Source organism: Ctenopharyngodon idella, chromosome 15, assembly GCF_019924925.1.
Source record: "Ctenopharyngodon idella isolate HZGC_01 chromosome 15, HZGC01, whole genome shotgun sequence".
Lineage (NCBI taxonomy): Eukaryota > Metazoa > Chordata > Actinopteri > Cypriniformes > Xenocyprididae > Ctenopharyngodon > Ctenopharyngodon idella.
The window spans coordinates 86126-108970 of NC_067234.1; the positions used below are offsets into that span (position 1 = coordinate 86126).

Genomic DNA, 22845 nt, shown 5'->3' on the forward strand with positions numbered 1-22845 from the left:
ATGGATATTAGATTAAATATTTCTTATATAAATATGAGCTTACACTGAAAATTAGAAATGTTGCTTTGGTAGCTAACTGAAATAAATAAGTTTAAGTTGAAATAATAAAATTAATAAAAAAAATCAAATAAAGCTAAATAGAAATATTAAAAAATCTAAACAAAAATAAGCACAAAATGACTAAAACTTAAAATAAAATTAAAATAAAATCCGAAAATATTAAAATAAAAGCTATTTCAAGTACCAGAATAACACCAGGTATGACATGAGTAAATGATTTTTTTTTTTTTTTTTTTTTTTTGGTGAACTACCCCTTTAAATGTTTAAAGAACTTTTGCATGGAAGAAACAGCATCTGTCAAATTATGAAAATATGTGAGTGAAATGCAGCGCAATTAATTTTTAACCTTTCTTCAAAGACCTGCTCTAAAAAATGTCTGTGTACAGTCATTACTTTATATTTTTTAATTAATGTTTACTATTTTTTAATATTAAATGCATTTTCTATACACAAATTATTTCTTTCACATTGCTGTACCTGATTTTTCATTGACTGCACACTTTTGTTTGTTTGTACAAACTTAGTCACTTCTTCATATTTATGCCCCAATTGCTGTTTAATATTACATCCTTAATTTATTTACACCATTTATATGAAACATTTCATTTATTCATTTAGCAGACAGTCTTTTACCCACAAATTTGGAACCTCAGAAGCATGTATGTTTAATCGTATATATATTACAGTGGTATTGTACTATGAGAAGTATAAGTACTGCAATTATTGCAGTGGTTCTATGGATGTTTCATGTTATTTTTCACTTATTTTTCATATTCTCACCTATAGGGCCTCACTTACAGCAGCTGTAAAATAACAATGAAGTTTCAGGCTCTGAGGAAAAGAATTTCAACAGCTACAAACATTTATTCCAACATTAATTCAAAGTCTTGAAATAACCTGCTTCAGTGGATGGCAACTTGTTCGGTACAAATGCCTCCTTTTTTAAACAAGGACAGACGCGGAGTCATTAATGTGAGCCCACGTCCATTAGGCATCATATGCCGCTGAGCACAGTTCATGTGTGTGCGGTGAAGCCGCCTGCCCCTCCGCACTTGCCCTCTGTGACACCTTGTCAGGTTACAATGTGCTTAAAATGAATTTGTGTGGCAGAATGAAGAAACCAGGCTCCTGTTTGTGAAGAACCATTCTCCAGAGACGTAGGCAGAGGTGAAGAGGTTAATGAGATTTATTTGTACAACAGTTTTTTTTAGCTGTATGTCTCCATGGAAACTGCCTCAGTGTCACGCACCCATGGAGATAAAGACGTGTTTACATGTTGTAAATTATGAGACAAGACACGCCTCACCTAACTTTAAAAAATGTGCAAGAAAGTGTGGAACACGTTAAAATCCATCATTTTGTCATTTGTGCGGAGGCCACAAAGACACGGTTAACATAACCTGGACTATATTTATAAACCAAAAAAAGCAAACTTTGGTGATTTAAAATGTATTTTTAATAGACATCTGTCATATAAATTATTATCTGTCGTGATGATATGACAGTGTGTGGGGCTTCACAGATAAATGGTTCTGATATTTTCATATTTCTGAGCATTCAGTAGCTGGAAAGAGATCTATACGGGATTCTCTTTTTTACTTTGAATTTGGTGAGATGTCTTAAACTTTTTCTGACTTTGTGCGTGTTTTGTTTAAAATATCACATTTAATATTATTTATTGTGTATATTGTGCATATTTATTGTGTAAATCTGATGTGATGTGAACTTAAAACTTAAATTCTCAAATATTTCAAACCTATATTTATGCATTTGGTAGATGCTTTTACATTTCCATTTAAAGGACAGTTCATCCAAAAAAGAAAACTATTTTACTCATGTTGTTCCAGAGCTGTATGACATTCTTTCTTCTACAGAACACAAAAGAAGATATTTTGAAAAATGTTGGGGTTAAAACAGGTTTTATTAACATTGTATGGACAAAAGTAGTCTCTTATGCTCATCGATGCATTTATTTGATCAAAAATACAGTAAAACAATAATATTGTGAAATACGATTACAGTTTAAAAGGCAAGTATTACTTGGCGATGTTACTTTGTGAAGAAAGACTACGCGCCTGCGCACATACCCATTCTTACATAGCACTTGCCTCGCGCATGCCAATCCACCTTATTTTTACAGTTTACTGCACTTTGATATTCTTCTCATTATTTCCCTATAGCGGCTAATAAATCGGAAGTCTCGCACATTCACAGAAAACACCTTATTTCTGCGTTGAAGAACAAGGTAGATAGACTAAACACATAATGCGCATTTGCACGACATCACCGTTTTCACAGATTCGCGTTTTTGCAGTTTACACAGAGGTGACAACGGTTGCGTTTTCAAAAATGTGCACTTTGAAACCCATTTTCAAAAGTTAGCGTTTTCAGGCCACAAAACGCCGTTGTCGTGTAAATGAACGGCCAAAACGCATAAAAGGTTTTCGTTTTTAGCTGAAAACGGTGTCGTGTAAACAACCCCTGATGTGCTGATTTGCTGCTCGAAAAACATTTCTTATTATAGAGAACCTCAGGGATGATGTGTTTTTGTATGCAAAACCCGGAAGCAAGTTAGCATTTTAGGACTTCCGGTTCCATCGCCCTCAAGTGTATGGGTTTTTTGAATGGGTTTTTGCTAAATCGCCTGAAATAAGGTCTGTGGTTAACAAAACCTCTAAATATTTTCATGTTTTGATCTATGACATAAAACACACCAGTTATAACCCGCTTGTGATTTTTAAACCTTTATTGTGTCTTAAAAATGGCGGTTGCTAACAAATTGCTAAAAGGGACTACTTCCTTTGGCGGGGACTTTAGACGTCATCATGACAAACAGGATTTCTCATGAAAAACTGGATAAGTATTCATACACAGCGCAGATCATAATCAGTGAGCATGTTTTTAAATAAAGTTGTTTTCTAAATAAAGTTTGAGGAAGCTTGGTGGTGGTGACATTGATCCGCGACCATGGTGTGCTGTAGTCCGTTTATAACCTACTGTTAGCTTTTTATAGCTGACGACTTTATTTAGGCTTCAAAATGTATAAATGTTGTGTTAACTTGTAAAGATTATCATGATAGACAAAACGTGTAAGTGTCATAACCCTTTGTTAAACACAGAGCTTATTTTTTGCGATTTTCCAAAAGTCTATGGGAAAAATGCATAGGCTTTCGATCGAGGGAACCCATGCGCCGCTAACTTCCGGGTTGGCCTACAAAAACATGTAATCTCTGAGGTACTCTATTATCAATAAACAGTTGTGCTGCTTAAATTTTTGTGGAAACTGTTACATTTCAAGGATTCTTTGACGAATAGAAAGTTTAAAACAAATAGAAACAGTGTAAAAGTACTTACTCTCACTTTTGATCAATTTAATCAATCCTTGCTGAATAATAGAGTTAATTTCTTTCAAAAAACGAAATCCTTTAAACATTATTGTAAATGCCCATGACATAGTTTTGCTAGTTCAATACTGTTTGAGCTACAGCTTTTAGACTAAAACATCTTAGAACATTGAATTGATTTCTGGAAGTGCAGCAGGATTTCATTAGACTATAGCAATTACAGCTCAAGAATTACTTCCATTTGTAAGTGAGCACAGCAAACCATACAAACATTAAGCACCTCCCTTTCTCTTCACTTGTCTGAGGATATAGAAATATTATGTCAATTACCTCAAGGTATTTGTCTTGTGCCTGAAAAAAAAGAGAAAAACTCATCTGCGGTCTTCTACTGTATGTTAAACCTCATCCATCACGCAGGGTCAGAAGCCCAGTGGACACAGCCCATTATAGCAGAACAGTGCATGGCAGGCCAGCGGAGGAAATCTGAACACTACTGTCCTGTCTGCAAGATGAGGTGGTGGCCTGCTGAAGGAAGCAGGGCGGAAATGTGAAGTGCCCTGACATTTCAACAGACACGTCTGAAATCACAAGCCGTCACTCCCAAAGGCCACTCGGCTCAACAAGACTGTGAGTGTAATATCTGGCTATTCACCTGATAATGGCACTTTCTTTTTTCACATCAACTGATGTTTTCTTACAATAGAGGGGACTGTCCATATCAAAAGAATTGACCATAAACATCTGTGTATTTTTCAGCACAGTGCTGGTGATAGACCTCTGTTGTTGGGTAATTTTCTTCGAGGTCACACAGAAGAACAATAAAGCGGCATAATACTACACCACAGAAACAAAGACAACAAAGAGTAAGAGAACAAAAAGACGTTGGAGCATCTAATTGGAATAAAGAATTGATTAATTTAACCAGCATTGAGAGAACCTATTCAATATGGGCCACAGCAGAATGACGGCACATAATCTAACTTAATCTTTAAAGGGAACTATTAAGCCTTTATTGAGCATTCTAATGAGATCTTTAATTAACATCTATAAGTAATTTCCAGACTTGATATAATTTGATTCAGAAGTGAAAAGTAATCACAAATTGAATAGTAGAGTACTAAGTTCTTCATTACTAATGTCATCATTTACCAGTGTTTTTGTTAACTAAAACTATTAAAAATCATTTTGAACTTGAAAATTAGAAATGTTGCCTTGCCAACTTATTGAAATTAATAAGTTGAAGTACTAACCCCTGGTTTCACAGATAAGGTTTATGCCTAGTCCCAGACTAAAATGCATGTTTGAGCTATCTTAACTGAAAGCAACTTACACTTATCTTAATTTTGTCTCAAGATGCGCACCAGTAATGTTTTTGTTTCTAAGGCATTATAAAAGCTTCTAAAATGTCCTAATTTAACTAAGGCCTAATTCTGGCTTAATCTAAGCCCTGTCTGTGAAACTGTAGGCCTAAAATGACTAAAACTGAAATAAAAATGACCTAAAGATATAGAAATATATATTATAAACGGATAGTTCCGGCCCTTGATTCTGACTGGTTGAGCCTCATTCGTAGCCATTGTAAAATTCACGAAACATACAGCTGACCGCATTACATAAGTATTGCTGCGCTACTGAGTGTGTATGTTGCTGCGTCTGTCTTAGCAACCACTCTTAGCAACGTAAAAACATATGTTTGTTCTCTATTGATTTTGTTCATTTAAGCTTACTGCATTACGTAGAAGAGTATTGTGAGAGAGATATCGAGTGACTGAGTATATTACCTGCATTCAAATTTAGCATTTTTCTTCAGGTCAGTCCTATGTTCATAATAAAAATTTGAATGTCCGCTGCGATCTTGTCCTTTTAACATTTAATAGGTTTTCCCGTGCCCTGCTGACACCGACAGCGCTAGTCAAAGCCTTTGTCATTTGTGTCTTCTTCCGTGTTCACAACAAGTTTCAATATAAAAGTCTTTGCGACTGAGTGCCTCGCTCATAAAGACAATATTTGCCGCTATTTAATGGCATATTAAATGTAACTTCGCTTGCTGTTCATGATCGGGGACTATTTTTTCCAGCGGAAGGAAGACTTGTAATATTTTTACTACATGAAAGTTGCATTGATACATACACTCTACATCGTGCCTAACAACGCCCCTTAGCTGTTATAAATTCACTGTAAACCACGGCTTCTTGGGGCTTATTGCTTTATTAAAAAACTAATAAAAATGACAAAGGCACATAAAAAATAACTAAAATTAAAATGAAAAGTGATAAAAATAAAAGCTAATTCAAATGATCTGATGAATACTCACTCTCATGTTGTTCCAAACCTGTATGACTTTCTTCCATCTATAGAACATAAAAAATTATATTTCAAAAATGTCTTAGTTTTTTGTAAAATGTAAGTCTATGTGTTCCAACAGACCTTACACAGTCTTATAGTCTTTTCAATGGCATTCACAACTCACCATTTTTAAAACCGTTTTATGGAGCGTTTCTCTTCAGAAAGGTTTTTGGAAAGATGTGTCATCAGCTGAATAACTGGCATGTTGTTAAATTATAGTACAATCCATTATAGTACAATGAACACACTGTACTTGTATCCCTTACAGCTTCATTCACATTCCTTTCATTGAAAATGGTGCTAACCTGACTAAGGTCTAAGTAGTTTTGTAAAAAAAAAAAAATCTTTTGTGTTCTTTTTGTGTTCATTTTTAGACTAACTGCACAATTTTGTTCATATAAGAACAGAAAATATGCTTTATACACATTTGGAATGCTTTCACAAAGCTGATGCACTAATAATAAGACTAACCAATTGAAATTTAAAACTGTGGGTTTGAATTACAAGCATGGGCAGACTGATCCAAATAAGAATACAGGGAGAAATAAGTTAAATTACAAAAGGAAGTTGGATTCAAGGTCACGGTCAAAAAATATATACTATTTAGAGAGGGTAAAAAGCATTCTTTATGAAATGAATATCGACAAAAGGGACCGTTACACAAAAAGACCTGAAAATGGTCCTGTTTATGGTCCTGTTTGTGTCGTTATTACCCTTCCCAGTCCTCTGGGTCCATCTGAGGCCTTCTGAGAATGTTGTAAAAGGCTTTAATCAACAGAGGCAAACAGATTGTAGTGATTACAGAGGGGTCAGCGGGTTCACCATATTGAACAGTTCACCTGAGTTCAAGCTAAATGAGATGCACAGCGCTGTTTGAATAATTAAGGAAACGCTATATCAGGTAACCATGGCAGATCGAGCCCTGCAGCAAACCTTACGGTAACCACAGAGTCATGTATATTCACACTGTGACCTCTTAACAATAGCATTAGCTCTGCTTAGTTTCTGCAAGGTTCACAGAAATAGTGGACACCCGCAAGGACTGGCAGTTTTCCACAGACGCCCAAACTGGTGTTGGACAAGCAGAGGAGGGTTAGGTAAAGGTTATATGAAACACTATAGCCAGAAGGCCCACTTCTCTCATCAATAATCTGATTCAGTGACAAAGGACTGCAAGCTCCCAATTCACTTGGTGACCAAGACCCCAGAGGCAACAGTCACATGTGCTGGCTATTGGAAATCAATACAGGGTATATAATGATGCTCAGGCCAAGCTGTTACATTTGGTGCAGAAATGTGTAGTAAACATCTTTTCATCGGTGGTCAGTTGAAGCCGGCTGGCCCCCTCCGTCCAGCGAATGATTGCATTTTCCCTGTGGGCTCTCAGAACAGTGAAGTGTGATGATCTTACGGCAATCTGCAACATCGTTTAAAGGGTCACTGAGCTGCTACTGTTGAGCAAAACACAAAGGGTCGTGAAAGTTGATTTTTGAGCACCGCGGTTTTCACGCTTGTTTCACTTATTTTAATATTTCATATTATTGCCATAGAAGTGTCCATTTGCATAAACATTAGTTTTCATTCCAAAGACGTGCACACTGTAAAAAAAAAAAAAAATCCTGTTAAATTTACAGTAACAACAACAACAAATGGCTGCTGTTTCACTGCAAACAATACGGTGACAATGTTTCCAGTATTATGGGATAAATTACTAACTGAACTGCTTGTTTACCTTAAAATGTTCTGGTAAACATATAATGTACATTACTGATGACAAAAATAAGAATGGGCTTAAAATAATCTATCAAAACTACAAAGTCTTGCATAAAGACATTGTCATCTTAGTTCTGCAACATGATAATCGAGGTTCCCAACCTTTTGACCATGAATGTAGGTGCCCTTTTCATGGTTTCTGCAGTATTTTTAATATCAGTTTATAGGGAGGGGTTGCTGGGTATAGGATTTTTTTGGAATTAAGAGATAAACCGTTTTATTAATATTATAATTAGGCCTATGTGTACCAAAGTATAACCAGTGAAATGTACATTCACTAAAGAAATGTTAATGACATTTTTTTAGATTTCCATGATTTTTCAAAGCCTGGAAATCAAAATTCTGATAATTAGGCTACTATGTAATATTTCCAGGTATTTCATAAGTATGGGAGCCCCAGATAATGATGACAGTGCTGTCTGTGCTGCAAAAACTATAATGATTATTTATTTCTCTTTTTCTTGTTGTTGTTTTTTAATGATGAACTTTTAAAGTAATCCAGATCGCTGTGAGAGTCTGCTCTTCGGTTCGGCGGTGTCTCGGCTGTGCTCGGGTGACTCCGTGAATAACAGCCTCTCCTCCATTTTGCATAGTTCCGCGCGTGTGTCGAAGGCTCCTCTGCTTCTGCGATCAGTATCACACCGTGAAGAACGTTTTCCCTGCAATGGACGGGTAAGACTGCGTTGTTTACAGAATAAGTGAAAATATGCCATTTGAGAGTATCTCAAGATCATTTGAAGCGGTTAGTCGCAATCTTTAGCGTTCTGACAAGGCCGCTCACGCAGACCGGTGATGCATCAGCCAACATTGGCTAATAATAACAAATGCGCGCTAGCTCCATAGATCATATTTGACCGCTAAAAGATGCAATATTTATGCACAGAAAATCAAATAACAACATTCTGGGTGATTTAGTATCAATATATAAAGTGTTTCGTGTTATATGTACAACAGGTACATGTTATGTATTTTAGCTCCGCGGCTAACGGTACTGCTGTTGCGCGTGCGGGCGCGTCCGATTCCCTTTGTTTGAATGTAACGGTCACTCGCTCCATCCGCGAGCTGAATATAAATTTGTTGTTACTGAATATTACTTTATTACGCACAATTAATTTTGTGGGAGGCTTATTATAATATAACTTTATGACAATAGTACTGTCCGCATTACATTGTTTTGCTGTACTATTGTACTGTAATATTTGTAATTGAGAAACTAGTGTACCGATGGCATTATGTGTTCAGGTGTGGCATCGATGTGTATGTGTTTTAGTGAAACTGTAACAGATAGAAAGGCCCAAAATTTATCGTCATTTTTCTGTTTTCTCCTTTCAGCATTGCAAGTGATGTTGCAGTTGGTGTGAAGGTAAGCGGGTTTTGCCTTTCTTGTCTTAATTTTACAAAATGTATCAAAACAAATCTGAGAGAGTACACCCGCAGATGTCCATATTATCTTTGATTTATCTGTAATGTAAATAATGGATACAAATAAGAGCTATATGAGTTAATACTACATTTTAATCATTTGAATGATTTACTGAATTTGCAGTGTACATCTGTGTCTTTCTAGAGAAGCTCAGATGAATTGCTGTCTGGCAGTCTGTACAACAGTCCAAACTCATCAGTCACTGGTAAGAGAAATATGGACATCAGCTATTGTGTAAAAAAGGCAAAGTTTGGCTGGTTTTTAAAGATGTGTCAATACAGATTTTTTTGTGTGTGAAATTGATTACCGAAAACTAGGTCTATATGGGATTCAGATTAGTAAAGCGCCACAGATTTGAGACACCCCTCATTCACAAAGATCTACACACCCAGATTACTTATGTGTCTAGAACGTAGTGCCATTTTAAAGCAATAAGCCCCAAGAAGCTGTGGTTTACAGCTATTTTAGAACAACTAAACTCCCCTAATCTGTTCTAAAATTAGTGTAAACTATGGGGCTTTTATAAAATGTTTTTATAAAATGTTTACATATACTTGGCAAGGTTTCGTAAAATATACACACAGCAACAAAAATGTTATGATTTATTGATAACAAATAATAATTCCACCAAATAATATAGTTCTTCAGCAAACATTTAGCAACACATAGATGCAGCAACACTCAGATGCGGTGGTGCAGTCATACTAATGTAATAAGGTCACGGGGTGTTTAAGTGTTTTATAAACAAATTACATCTAAATCTATTCTGCAGAATTCTACTATTTTTTTTTTTTAGTTCTTTTCAGCACTGGAAATGTGCACTTTAAAAAAAATCCCAAAAAAATGTACGGTAAAAAACCAGCACCTGTGGTTGCCAGAAATTTACCGTAAAAAATACGGTAGCAACGTTTTAGGTTTTACGGGACAGCACTTAGTTTATTGTCTATTGTACAGTTCAAAACTGTGTAAGAATAATGGTTCATAACTGTTTATTTTACTCTCTGTACAAAAAAATTCACAGCTAGTTTCACACAGGACGCGGCAGTCGCGAGTGTCTAGTTCGTTTTCATAGAGAACGCGTTTTTTGCATTCCACTGTGCCATTTTTTCCATGTTTGTTTGCATCTTTCGCAGCATCTCGTGCATGATGCGGCACTAAAACGCAGTGCTCAAATTAAAAGAAGTTTTTCAAACAGACCTCAACAGGCCATATCTGACTGCTAAATCTGTGTCTTTGTTTATATGGACATCTGACAATAGCGTGCACCCTTACTTTACTGAGAAAATAAGGTCAGGGAAAAACCTGTAAATGGAACATCTCTATATAAGTGCCTTTTGTGCATTTGCAAGTGTTTTTTTCTGCTTGTTATTTTGCCGTTTTTGTTAGCAAAGGTTTATTTATTATTTATTCAACATTATTTTTTTGACGCTTCAATTCCAGTATCTAAATATTCTTAAGAGTTAAGTTCATTGTCATTTGAAAGTGTGTAGGCCTACTTTCATTATGCTGTTATATTATGATTATATATTCAGTGGCATAAAATGGTCTTAAAATGACAATAATATCGCATATCGCAATTATTTCTGGGGCAATATATCGCACAACAAAAAGTAGTTATCGTGACAGGCCTATTTACCAACCTGTTGAAGTACTAATATCTATTTTGTACCTTTTTGTAATACACTGACAACCACCAAACACAGTGGTGATGAGTCACATGATGAATCAAAGCTCATCACAAGCAGCTTTTCCACAAGCTGAGAAGAACAATACTAATATTTAGAAGGTGCACACAGTGTCATTCACACAAACACTAAACACCATCATGGTAACACATGAAATTTTAAAAATGCAATAAACATTAATTTAACAACATTAGATGTAACATAAAACCTTAATGTACATAACTGATTAGGAAAAAACTAAGAAGAAACAGAGTTATTTCAACGAAAATACATCAAATGTGAAGTGTCAAGGAGGGAATTGTGGGAATGTCAATTTATGGTTTTTCATTGTAAATTATACAGTGACTTGTTGTTTTTCACTTCCAAAAACTGTAAATTTAACGGTATTTTAACAGTACCGTTAGATCTATTACAGTTATTCACCGTATATAGTACGGAAACTTTCTGTAAACCAATTTACTTTTTTTCACCATAGCATTTTTAGAGTCTTTTAATGTTAAAATCACTCATTTTTTTTACAGTGTGAAAAAAAAAAAAAAAAATCTGCAGATTTCATCTTGATCTGCTGATAACTGAAAATTGTACTTTATGTTTTAACCCTTTCTACTGGCATGGCCATTATACTACTCACTTGAAGTTTTTTTTCAAACACTCGCTGGTGTCTGAAAGTATGTTTTGAGCTGAAAATTGTTTAAAATATCTTAAATGTTGAGGTTAGCTTGGTAGCCTGATATGAAAACAAACTCCGACTTTGTCCATAACCACTCCTCAAGCCCCAGTTGGCCTGCTTTGGACCAAGGTATTCGGCGGGCCAAAAACCCCTTGCCATTGGCCCCGAGGAGGCACATTCGAGCCCCGGAAGTGACAGTGGAAATGTGACTGGCCCTGGCATGTACTTGAATGCTCGCTTTTGGCCCGGCAGTGGAAACGTGGCTCTTGGGAGGTTGGATAACTGTATCATGGCCCAATGTAAGCGGCGTGCATGGGAAAGAGTGGCAGAGGCTGTTTCAGCAGTGGCCAACTCCATTAGGAATGTTGATGGGTTGAAAAAAATTACACAAGTAAATTATTGTAGTATTCTATATTATTAGTTGCAAGTTTTGTAATCTTGTAATGTTTAATATTTGAAACAACCCAATAAATTCAGTAGAGTTCATGTAATTTCTATTACAAATTATTAGATGGAGTGCAAAGAAATGAACACAACAAGAACTTAAGATGAATGTGAAATACATTGCAGTACTTCTAAAACTACTTTTCACTTGACATGCTGTCTTCAAAACTTGATGCTCATGGTGTGAGATGCTGAAAAACAGCAAGGTGTAGCAAAATTACCATTAGCATTTAACTGACACACATACATAGACCAATTAAAAAGAGTGCAAGCAGAATACAAGGACACTTCCTGTGTCAATGGACTTTAAATCATAAACAGATGTGACAATTTTACCAAATTTTCACTTATTTATGAAATATAAACAGAATGTGGAAAATGTCATATTGTTGCTTACAGCAGATGATCGCGAATAAAACAAGCTCAAATTCTCTATTTTTGATAATTTCCCCAGTTATTGGCAAATAATAAATAGTTCAAATGGTCTTTTTTATTAAATTCTGATAAAACCAAATAAAAGCCAGCTTTTGGAATACAGCTGTATTTCTGATTTATTTGACAGCTAATGGAGGTGACAGTAAAAAACTGAGGGTGGAGGACAGCATGGATAGCCCACCGTCTAGAGTCATTCATATTCGGAAACTCCCCAATGAGGTTTCCGAGACTGAGGTCATCGCACTGGGCTTGCCCTTTGGAAAGGTCACTAATATCCTGATGCTTAAAGGCAAAAATCAGGTATGTGTTTAGTGGTGGTGGTGAGGAACATTAAACCCAGTGCCTGTTGAGATAGATCTTCTGAAATTCATTTTAATGCTTAAAATGGCTTGTTAGAAACTCTTTTCAAATTGAATGAACAAAGTTTTTGCTCACACTTTCACACAATTAGGCATTTTTGGAGCTGGGAACAGAGGAAGCAGCTGTTACCATGGTGAACTACTACACAGCTGTTACACCTCAAGTGCGTAATGTCCCAGTGTTCATTCAGTACTCCAACCACAAAGAGCTCAAGACTGACAGTGCGCTCAACCAGGTTAGAAATCACACTCCTCCTCGTTTTAATGTTTCATAGCTAAAATATAGCAGCAACGGAAGTGTATAACTGGCATTACTCCAGTCCTAAACTGTTCCCTTTGCTTTCCTTCTGAAGCGAGCTCAGGCCGTGCTGCAGGCGGTGTCTGCGGTCCAGGAGGGCGGCTCTCCAAGCTCGGACACGGCCGGTGAGAGTGTGTTAACACCTGCCCCCAGCCCAGTACTGCGAATAATCATCGACAACATGTTCTACCCAGTCACCCTGGACGTCCTCCAACAGGTCACTGCCCACAGCAGGCATCCATCTGGAATAAACTGCAGTTAAAAAAAACAAGCCAAATGTATTTTTACACTCTCATGCCTCCGAATTAACACGACTTTGCACTGATCTCTCTTAGATTTTCTCCAAGTTTGGGACCGTCATGAAGATAATCACATTCACCAAAAATAATCAGTTCCAGGCTCTTCTGCAGTTCAGTGACCCAGTAAATGCCCAGCAGGCCAAACTGGTGAGTGGACGAAGAGGAGGATTGAAACCACCGCAAACTCCATAAATGTGTAATGATGTGCCAAAGCACTGTTATGAGATTTTTAATGTAACGGTTATGGCCACAGGCAAATTATGATCCAGTCATATGTTGGTTTAGTACCTTTCTTTCATTTATGTGATGAAATGACTGCAGTTGTCATTACTTGTAGAGGAGCGTTTTTATTACTTTCAGCCAGGGCCCTACATTATGCGCTGGATGTAATTATTCTTATCCTTTTTCACCCTTGTCATAGAATAACAAACGTGGTGCACTGTCTTGCTCTCATCCTCCATCTCTCTTGTTCGCTTTCTTTCATTAAAGTCTTTGGATGGCCAGAACATATACAACTCTTGCTGCACTTTGCGCATTGACTTCTCCAAGCTGGTCAACCTGAACGTAAAATACAACAACGACAAAAGCCGGGATTATACCCGGCCCGAGCTGCCCGCAGGAGATGGCCAACCACCCGTGGACCCCTCTGTGGCCGCCGCTCTCAGCAAAGATTCCACCTCCCTGCTCGGTATGTTAGAAAACGCTCTCATGTGTGCCACTGACGCAAACATTGTTCAATCACACCTTTAAGACCCATCTTCCCTGTCATTCTCTGACATGCATCATCATCTCCTGTCTGCATAGCTTTAGTTTCAGAGCAGGGTAGAGGTGTGAATGCTTCCCCTCTATTGTGATTCATGAGAGATTTCTAGTTCTTTGTGGAAAATGGGTCAATGGTGCCTGAAATGCAATCCCGTCTAATTGATGTGCCATTCAAACACGTTGCTTTACGTTTTTGCCGCTTCCACGGCCCCCAGTCTGTGTTTGATCCCGTAAGACTTTGACTGTACACGTTCTCCTTAGGTACTCCCTCTGGAATGGTAACTTCCTACTCTAGTGGTGGAGGGTTTCCATCTTCTCTAGGTACCTATGCTTCCATTTACTTTCCTTTTTCCTTTTGATTTTCTAACCCTACTTGAATGCGCTCTTCCCTCTGAAGGACAGGGACTTTTCCAGTGCTGTCAGAATTGGCAGGGCTTTCATGTTGAAACCACCCCAACCATTTGTCCTGACTTGACATGCAAGATTCATAAACAGTGTCGCTATTTGTCAAAGCATAAATCTGAAGCTGCAACAATAAGCCCTTCCATTCTGCATTATGGGCCTGACGTAATAGATTGACACACACTAATTAGGGACCCGTATTTCAGACAGACTGGCAATCCAAACTGCCAAACACAAGTTCCCTTTAGCTAAAGCAGAGCGGCCTATTGAGCGGCTAACTACAGCAAGCAGAAGGGGCCCAAAAAGCAATTTCGTTTTCGGATATTGCTCCAGAGCGCCAGTCTGTGTGAAATCGGTTCAGATAGCGATCTGCCTAGCGGCAGATATTGACTCTGGGATGTGGGTTTGCCCGAGGTGTGTGGTGGTGTTGGCTGGATAACTAGATGTGCTTGGTGTGTTGGGTGCAGACAGTTAGAATGCATGGCCATAGGGCAGATCTGGCTGAGATGCTGAGCCGTCGGCTCTTCCTGGTTATGTGGGCTGACATGGTCCTTCCTCTCTTTTTCTTTCTCTCTGTAGGGGCCATCAGCCCTCTGAGTGCGGCGGCGGCGGCGGCGGCAGCTGCAGGGAGGGTAGCGCTGTCCGGACATTCGGGACCTGGCGGAGTGCTCTTGGTCAGCAACCTCAACGATGAGGTCAGTACACCTCCACAAAACACACACACAAACATATCCCTACTTTCTCTGTTCACAGTCTTCTCATTGTGTCAATCAGGTCACCAATACACTTTATGTCTCAGGTTGTATATGTTCAGTTCTCATCTGTTTAAGATCATTTTTTAGTTCAAGGGGCCTCAACATCACCTTCATGACATTTAGCAGCAGAGCAGTGTTAACACAATTAAAACGTTGCTGTGTTGCAAGATTACATCATAAAAAAAAAAAGTGGGATTCTTAGTGATGTCATAAGCATTTTCAAAATTTGTTAATTTGAAAATATTTTTCTACTAGGGCTGGGTGGAAATACAGATTTTTCATATTATAATCTTATTTATCAATTGAAAGATCTGATATCAGTTCTTAAAACCCCAAGATACTTTCAGTGCATGCTTATTTTCAGCGCATAAGTGAAAAAAACGTTACATCAACAGCTGCCCCACAAATATGTGCTTTCAGAGTTTTAATATACTCCTTCCAAATCTTGCAACATAATGTTGCATTATATTCACTTTTATTAACCTGTAATGGCCCAAATATTGCAAAATAGACAAATGTGAAAATTAAAGGGATAGTTTACATTCTGAACCCATAAGACTTTTGTTCATTTTCAGAACACATATGAAGACACATTTAATATTCTCTCTCAGGACCCTAGATTAACATTTGAGAGCAGTAGCACCAGTGCCACCAAGTTCTATAGATGGTGGCACCAGCACCTGATTTGGTAGCATCATGCTTTGTTCCTTGTAAATGCACATTTGACAGTAGCTTTAGCTTGAGGTGTGGAAGTTTATTTTCATTAGCAAAAATATTAACATCTGTAAAAATTGTAACCTCATTTTTATAGGGTAAAATCGAAATATTCTGACCGGGTTAGAACTCTGATTAAAATTAGTCTTCCATAGTATCATACATTTGTAGATCATAACCACAGGTAAAAGCAAAAAGTAACTCTATGCTTTATATATTTGTTATAATAGTCTAAACTCATTTAGTCTAAATACAAATGCAAAAAAAAAAAGTTAACAAAAAACTAATTTTATTCCATTACTTCAATACATGTCTTCATTTATAATAATGTAATAAAATTTGTCATGATTGTCCCACATTTCTGCCGCAATACCATGTTTACAGTTAGTGTTACTATAGTAAATCCATGGTAAATGTGGTCATTTGTAGGTTGAAGGCATTCTGCTTTTGACTCATTTACTGTTTTGTTTCACATACTGAAATCTCAAACAGAAATGGCAGAGCTTATCAGTTAGTTAAGTTGGTAATGGCACCAGTACAACCTCTAACAAAATCTAGTTGCACCTGCAAGAAAAAAGGTCGCAAAATGTGACCGTTTAGTCGCAGTTTAGAGCCCTGTGGCCTGTTGCATGAAGCGAGTTGAACAAACTCTGAGTTTCAGAGTAGGTTTGGGGTTGACAAATCCAGATAAATCCAACCTGTTTTAGATCAGGATCAACTGTTGCACAACACTCGGTATAAACTTTCTCTGTCAACTCAGGTTTAATCCAGAGTTTGCAAAGCGCGGGCACCTGAAAGTGTGACACGTGCGGCAAACAGCCAATCACTTCTTGCGAGAGCCGCGCAATTCATGTCTCTTCCGAAGATTAAGAGATCGTTATGAAAAATATGAAATTAAAAGCATTTACAAAGCAGGAATAAACACAGATGCAGTGAAAGTTTGAGAAGGCAGCTGAAAGAAAATATCTGACTATATCAATGCATGTGAATCAAACAAATAGACCAAATAATTAATATAGTTTCACAAAGAGCTCCAAAGAACACATGTAAGCTTAATCTGTTTAAAAGCTTTATATTATGCATGTATTATATTTATTTTCATTTAAAAGCAAAGTTTAATATTGTCAATTAATATAATAGGCCTAATTATATGAATATGTCATGAATTATAATTGTAATTCATATAATATAAATATAAAGAATAATTAACAGCAAATGTTGAGAAATTTTGTCTCTAAAAAGTTTTCACTATAAACTGATTTAATTTGGAGCAAGATACAGGGGGAGTGGCTTTATTGCATCAGATACGTGTCACTTTACTCACAGCTGATTGGTCCAGTTTGGGTTTGCGATCTCTAACCCAGAATAAAACCTGCTTCAGAGCAGGTTAGCCGTGTAGCGTAAGTTACCATTGCAATGTAACCCGCTAAAACCCAATCCAACTTCATGAGCCCGAAAAACCAGAGTTTGCTCAAACTACTCTTGAACTTACCTGGGTAGAAACTGAAACTGGCTTTGTGCAACAGGCCACTGCTCTCTTCATTTTTGTTTATCTTTTGAAAGTCAATTTTCACACATCAAATTAATTAATAAAGAGACCTTAAAAGTAACCCCTATTAACAGAGTGGTGCAATCCAAGTCTGAATTCCTGCCTTGATCTGATAAACGGATTCATTTAGTCTTTTATTCACATAAACATTGATCAGCACACATATACCTCACTGGTTCTTGAGCTTCTGTGTTTTACATATTTGATGAGCTCCATGTATGTGCGCTGATCAGTGTTTATATGCGAGTCAAAGCATCCATTAAAACTACATGAAGGTGAGTTAATGATAACTATTTTCATTTTTGGGTGAACTGTCCCTTTAAGTGATCCTGTAGTGTGTTCGTCATAGTGCACCTTATGAAAAAATGTCAATGCCAAAACCCAGCCCTATTAAATACATCATGAAGGCTTCCTTTATCCCAAAAACACTGTAATCACATTCCCATGTTGACTTTGCTCTCTAGCTGGATGTTTTGAAGCTGATTTCAAAGTCATTTCAGTCACTTTTATAATGAGCATTAGATTCAGAATGATGTATTCAGTCACACACTATAAACACTGAACAGGTAACTTGTCTTGACATGAAATCAGATTGACCTGTGTCTCATTTCCATCCTCAGTGTATTTCATATATTATGTTCAATGTTATTTCAGTATATTTGCAGTTATTAGTGAATTGATAGTGAGTAGTAATGAATTGAAACCTGTAGCTCTTTTTTCTCTATTGTGACATTTATACTTGCAGAAATATACTGAAAGCATTCTCAGTAAGGTTTTCGTCAAAATGGAGGGTCTCTCTGCAGTCTCTCCTCTGTGCAAATTTTGATCACTGTCTCTCCTCTCTCTTTATCTCTCCCCCTCTCCCCTCTCTCTGGCTCTCTCTTTCTCCTTCGCACCTTTTCACGAGCGCTCTGTCTGGAAGTAATATCTAACTGTCTTTTCTCTCTAAGCTGTATCTCTCTCTTCCTCTCCTGATGCTCCACTGCTTCTCTCTAAGCTATTCAAAGTTGGTATGAAATGTGGTAGCCCCACCCGCCTCTCTCATTTCTCTCACACTCTCTCTCACTTTGATTTCTCTGTCTTTTTGAAGTGTCCCAGTAATTTCCCCATCATGGTTTTTGTTTTCCCAAACACTTGTGGGTTTGTGGAGTTTTCAACATGACGTGCTCTCTATTGATGCCATAACTCTGCAAGGTGGTTTTCATGCCTACTCGCTGCATGGCCCCTCCCTTTTACAGCCATAGGCTGCTGCTGTTTTGTTTGGTTATTGTTTCTTAACGCTTTCTCATACCAAAGCCTTCCACTTGCTCTGCATGCTTTGTCCTCCTCTCAGCGTTTCTGTGCTGCAGTTAGCCTGAGTAAATGTGCCCTGCCCACGTTCGGTCTTGGGTGACTACGTTTGGCACTGTTAAACATAGTCGGGGGAAGCAAAAGAAAAAGAGAACCCTGCCATTTTCTGACCAAACTCCTGCATTTCCTATGTACTGACCTGTATATTATTTTTGTCCCCCCTTCCAACTTTTTTTCTTTTTGTGTTTTTTATTTTTTATTTTTATTCTCCTTTTATCTCATGCTGCTTCCAACCCCTCCTTTTCCTTCTCCTCTCCTTTTCTGACTCCTCTGTGATTGGTTGGCCCTTTCTCTCCTGCAATCCTGTCTCCCCGCCCTCCACCCATTCATGCTTTGTGCCTGAACCAAAACAAATGTTCCTCCTCGGACCGACTTGCCCCAATTAACTGCCTTGACCCATGCTCCATGACCACCTCACCATTCTACGGGAAACCACCCTCCGTTATGGATGATCTGTTCATCTCCGCTCTACCTCGACTCTTCTCTCTTCCTGTCTTACGCTGCTTGCTCTTCTCTCCTTCTAAAGATGGTTACGCCCCAAAGTCTGTTTACCCTCTTCGGTATGTTATCGTTAGCAATCTACCTCTTTTTGTTTATCTATTGTTAATTTCATTTCAGTTGTTTTTTCTCTTTCATTTATCATTTAAGGGTTAGTTAATAATCTGGCACTAGTGTATCAACAGTTTCCTAGTTTTCCAGTTTAATTTTAGTTCTATTATGCCAAATTTCAAATGAAATAGTTTATTTTTTTGGTTTGTTTTTCCTTGGCTTTCGAAGCCTCTGTCTCTATCTTGCTCTATCTGTCTCTCTTCATGTACAGCTTATATTAATGCATGGTTGATTATTTTGCATGTAGGCTTTTTGATTTTAACTTTGCCATATCACATGAGCTTGTTTTTGGAGGGCGTATCAAAGTATGTTGTGTCTGTTAGAAAAACTGTTTTGGACTCTTTGGTGTAGATAATTTGGAAGATTTGTACCATCATCTTCACCTTTCATGTCAGAACCGGAGCTTCTGAAGCACTAACTTGTCCTTCCTGGTTCACTCCTCTCCTCCTCCCCTCCTTCCCTCCCTCTTCCATCTGCCTCTCGCTTAACCGAAGGTGTCTACGGTGACGTGCAGCGTGTGAAGATCCTTTACAATAAGAAGGACAGTGCTCTAATCCAGATGTCCGATGGGAACCAAGCCCAGTTAGGTAAGCTGATGCGCTGTTTTTTTTTTTTTTTTTTTTTTGTGATTAACACCATGTAATGTTTTTATTTCATGCCGCACATCCGTGTCTTCATGATCTAGCCATGAGCCATCTGAATGGACAGAAGATGTATGGCAAGATCATTCGTGTGACACTCTCTAAGCACCAGACAGTACAGCTGCCTAGGGAGGGTTTAGATGATCAGGGCCTAACCAAGGACTTCACCAGTTCTCCACTACATCGCTTCAAGAAGCCCGGGTCTAAGAACTTCCAGAACATCTTCCCCCCTTCTGCTACACTTCATCTCTCTAACATACCGTGAGTATGCAGGAGAACATTGTCTTTCTAAACAATACTTTGATAACATTAGTGAAAATCATAAGAAGAACTGCAATTTAAGCGGCTGTTCAGACTTGTGCAATCCTAATGAATGGGAGTGGTGATTTTTCTGTAGGTTTTGTCATTTTATTATTCTGGCATCATAAATCTTTGACCAACTGCTGACCATCTTTTTCAATTAATCCCTTAAAGTGTGTTTCAGTTCAAGTCTGAGATTAAAATGTGGCTACCAAGGAAAATTTGTTTTCCTTTTTTATTGGTTCATGCATCATAATAACATTTTACCATTTACTCTGAGGAAATGCTAATAACTGCTTGTTTCCCCTCCAGTGAGAATGTGACAGAGGAGGATTTACGACTGCTCTTCTCTAACTCCGGCGGTACAGTGAAAGCGTTCAAGTTTTTCCAGTAAGAACCCTCTGCATTCCATTTCTCAGCTGTTTTTGTTCATGCATAGTCATCGCTTTGACCAACGTGTTCATTTTTCCTTCTAGAGATCGCAAAATGGCTCTGCTGCAGATGTCCACGGTGGAGGAGGCGATTCAGGCACTCATTGACCTTCACAACTACGACATGGGCCGTGGTCACCGCCTGAGAGTGTCTTTCTCAAAGTCTACCATCTGAGGATTCCCTGGTGCTATGTCACCTTTCCTTTCGCCCCCAGGAGCCTCAAGTCGAAGTCATTTTTACCAGTCATTCCTTAACACCATATCAAAAACTTCAATGAGAATGGCCCTTAAAGGAACACTCGCTCTGTATCTGCTCCTGCTATTGTTTGTTTGGCCAGCTGTTATTCTATTTTAGGATGGATTGACAAAAATGTGCCTTACTTAGCAAAATAGCGTCATCCTTTTGCTCCCGTCATTACAGATTATAGAGGTTTAGGCACATTATGTGTGATAATTTGTAACCTTTACAATCACCTTGCTTTGTTGTTTTGAAGGGTTTTGAAAGTGATAGTTTATTTAGCTCTTGTGTCCTCACCTTGTCATATTTTTAAAAAAACAATTTTTAAGCTTTGAAAGCTAGTCGGCTTGCTTTGATTCAAAGGTAAAAGCTATTTTTTTTATGGTCTGTTGAATTGAATCTGAACACAAGTAATTGAATTTGATGGAATATACTCCAAGTTGTAAATTATCTTGTGCATTTGTTTTATTTTAGGTTGTAGCGTTTCTTTTTTTCTTTGATCAGGCACCCAAGGTACTTTTTGTGATTGAAACCTGTGGTAAACAAAACAATGACAGTGGGGAGCATAGTGTGTGACGTATAGTACCTGCTTTGATATTTCTCACTCACTTTTGCTTCAGTGAATTCTGTTACCCATTTTTAGAAGAAAATCAGAGCATGTGCTGATGGATCTCAGCAGTTGCATGTGTCAGATTGACCATGTTTGATGTTGTGATGTCACATTAATGTAGGGACTGTTGGGACCAAAGTAAATGTGCCTTTAGTCTTACTTTATTCTGCATTGTACAAATGTTTTTTTTCAACCTCTGGAATATTTTTATCAATGGAGAAAAAAAATCAAACTTTCCAACAGACATCACTCATAAATGATCCTTAATTGTCTGTGATTGTAATTTTGTGAGAATCGCTCACTGATTATATTGAAAATGACATTTTTTGTGGTTTAGGTTATGGAAAGGGGAGGGGGGCGTTCTGTACATTTTCTACATGAATTGAGTTTTTACATCTTTAGGAATGTAAAGTTCAGTATAGAAGTGGCACAATTAAAAGTTAATTTTTCTACCAAGCTTGTGCTCGACGGTCCCTGTGTGGTGTAGTGCTTTTATCCTGTAGCATGCTGAATAAACTCTTCTCGCTCTGCATTCACCTCTGCCTCTCTGCTGTCTCTTCCTCTTCCTCTACTGTCCTCTGTATCTTACTTAGCTAATTTTCTCTGATGCACTGTTGTCTATGGTTGAGGAAAAACTCACTTGTCTCAGTATAAAAAAATATTGGAAGTAAATACACCCTGGAAGTAAAACATCCCCTGGTTTCACAGACAAGGCTTAAGCTAGTCCCAGACTAAAATGCATGTTTGAGCTGTTTTGACTGAAAGAAACTTGCACTGACATATCTTAAAATATGTCAGTGCCATTGTTTTGTCTCAAGATGCACATCAGTAATGTTTTAAGGCACGTTTAAAGAAAGCTACTTAAATATCCTAATTGAACTAAGGCCTAATCCTAGCTTAATCTAAGCCCTGTCTATGAAACCAGGCCTAAAACTGCAATCTTCAACTTTATTTGCAGTAACAGTCTGTAACTTGTTGCCAACCTGTTGTCATGTGTCCTCTGACATTCTCTATTCATGCTTATCTCCAAATCTCTCTGTCCACTTTTGACTTCACATATCCAAACTGCATATCAGCGTGCTCATAATCTAGTATCTGTGAGAGTAGAGTGTTTGGGTTTCAGATTGATACCTGTGTTTTGCATGTAGTTCAATGGAAAAAAGGTGATTGCAGTATCCAGCTTTTCAACATATGGCTGATTGTGCGTTGAAGCGATTGTCCTTTCTCCACCAGACAACCAATCAACTGGCACCGATTTGAGCTGAGGCGCAAGGTACAAAAAATTGCAGCTTGCACCATTTTTGTGAACTGGTATAAACACTAACAGAATGCAGTGCTAGAATCCTTT

At 37.8% G+C, this 22845-nt stretch overlaps 1 protein-coding gene across 3 annotated transcripts; it reads left to right on the forward strand.

The window, feature by feature from the left end:
- The first annotated feature begins 8047 nt into the window (after positions 1-8047).
- On the forward strand, positions 8048-22033 carry LOC127495774 (polypyrimidine tract-binding protein 2-like). Of its 3 annotated transcripts, none has more exons than XM_051863034.1 (15): positions 8048-8195; positions 8856-8886; positions 9091-9151; positions 12308-12480; positions 12632-12775; positions 12893-13054; positions 13173-13283; positions 13626-13824; positions 14160-14219; positions 14880-14995; positions 19195-19228; positions 19772-19864; positions 19963-20179; positions 20531-20608; positions 20695-22033. In XM_051863034.1, exons 1-15 carry the CDS (start codon positions 8188-8190, stop codon positions 20822-20824), a joined length of 1617 nt encoding a protein of 538 aa, XP_051718994.1. In that variant the 5' UTR covers positions 8048-8187; the 3' UTR covers positions 20825-22033. The 3 variants fall into 3 exon arrangements, with proteins under 3 accessions (XP_051718994.1, XP_051718995.1, XP_051718996.1); XM_051863036.1 differs by having other exon boundaries at positions 8082-8195; positions 9070-9151; XM_051863035.1 differs by lacking the exon at positions 14160-14219.
- The last annotated feature ends 812 nt before the right edge of the window (positions 22034-22845 follow it).

Coding starts and splice junctions, on each gene's coding strand:
- LOC127495774 (XM_051863034.1), top strand. Junction 14,996..19,194: donor TCAGCAACCTCAACGATGAG/GTCAGTACACCT, acceptor CTCCTTCTAAAG/ATGGTTACGCCCCAAAGTCT. Junction 19,865..19,962: donor TGGGAACCAAGCCCAGTTAG/GTAAGCTGATGC, acceptor TTCATGATCTAG/CCATGAGCCATCTGAATGGA.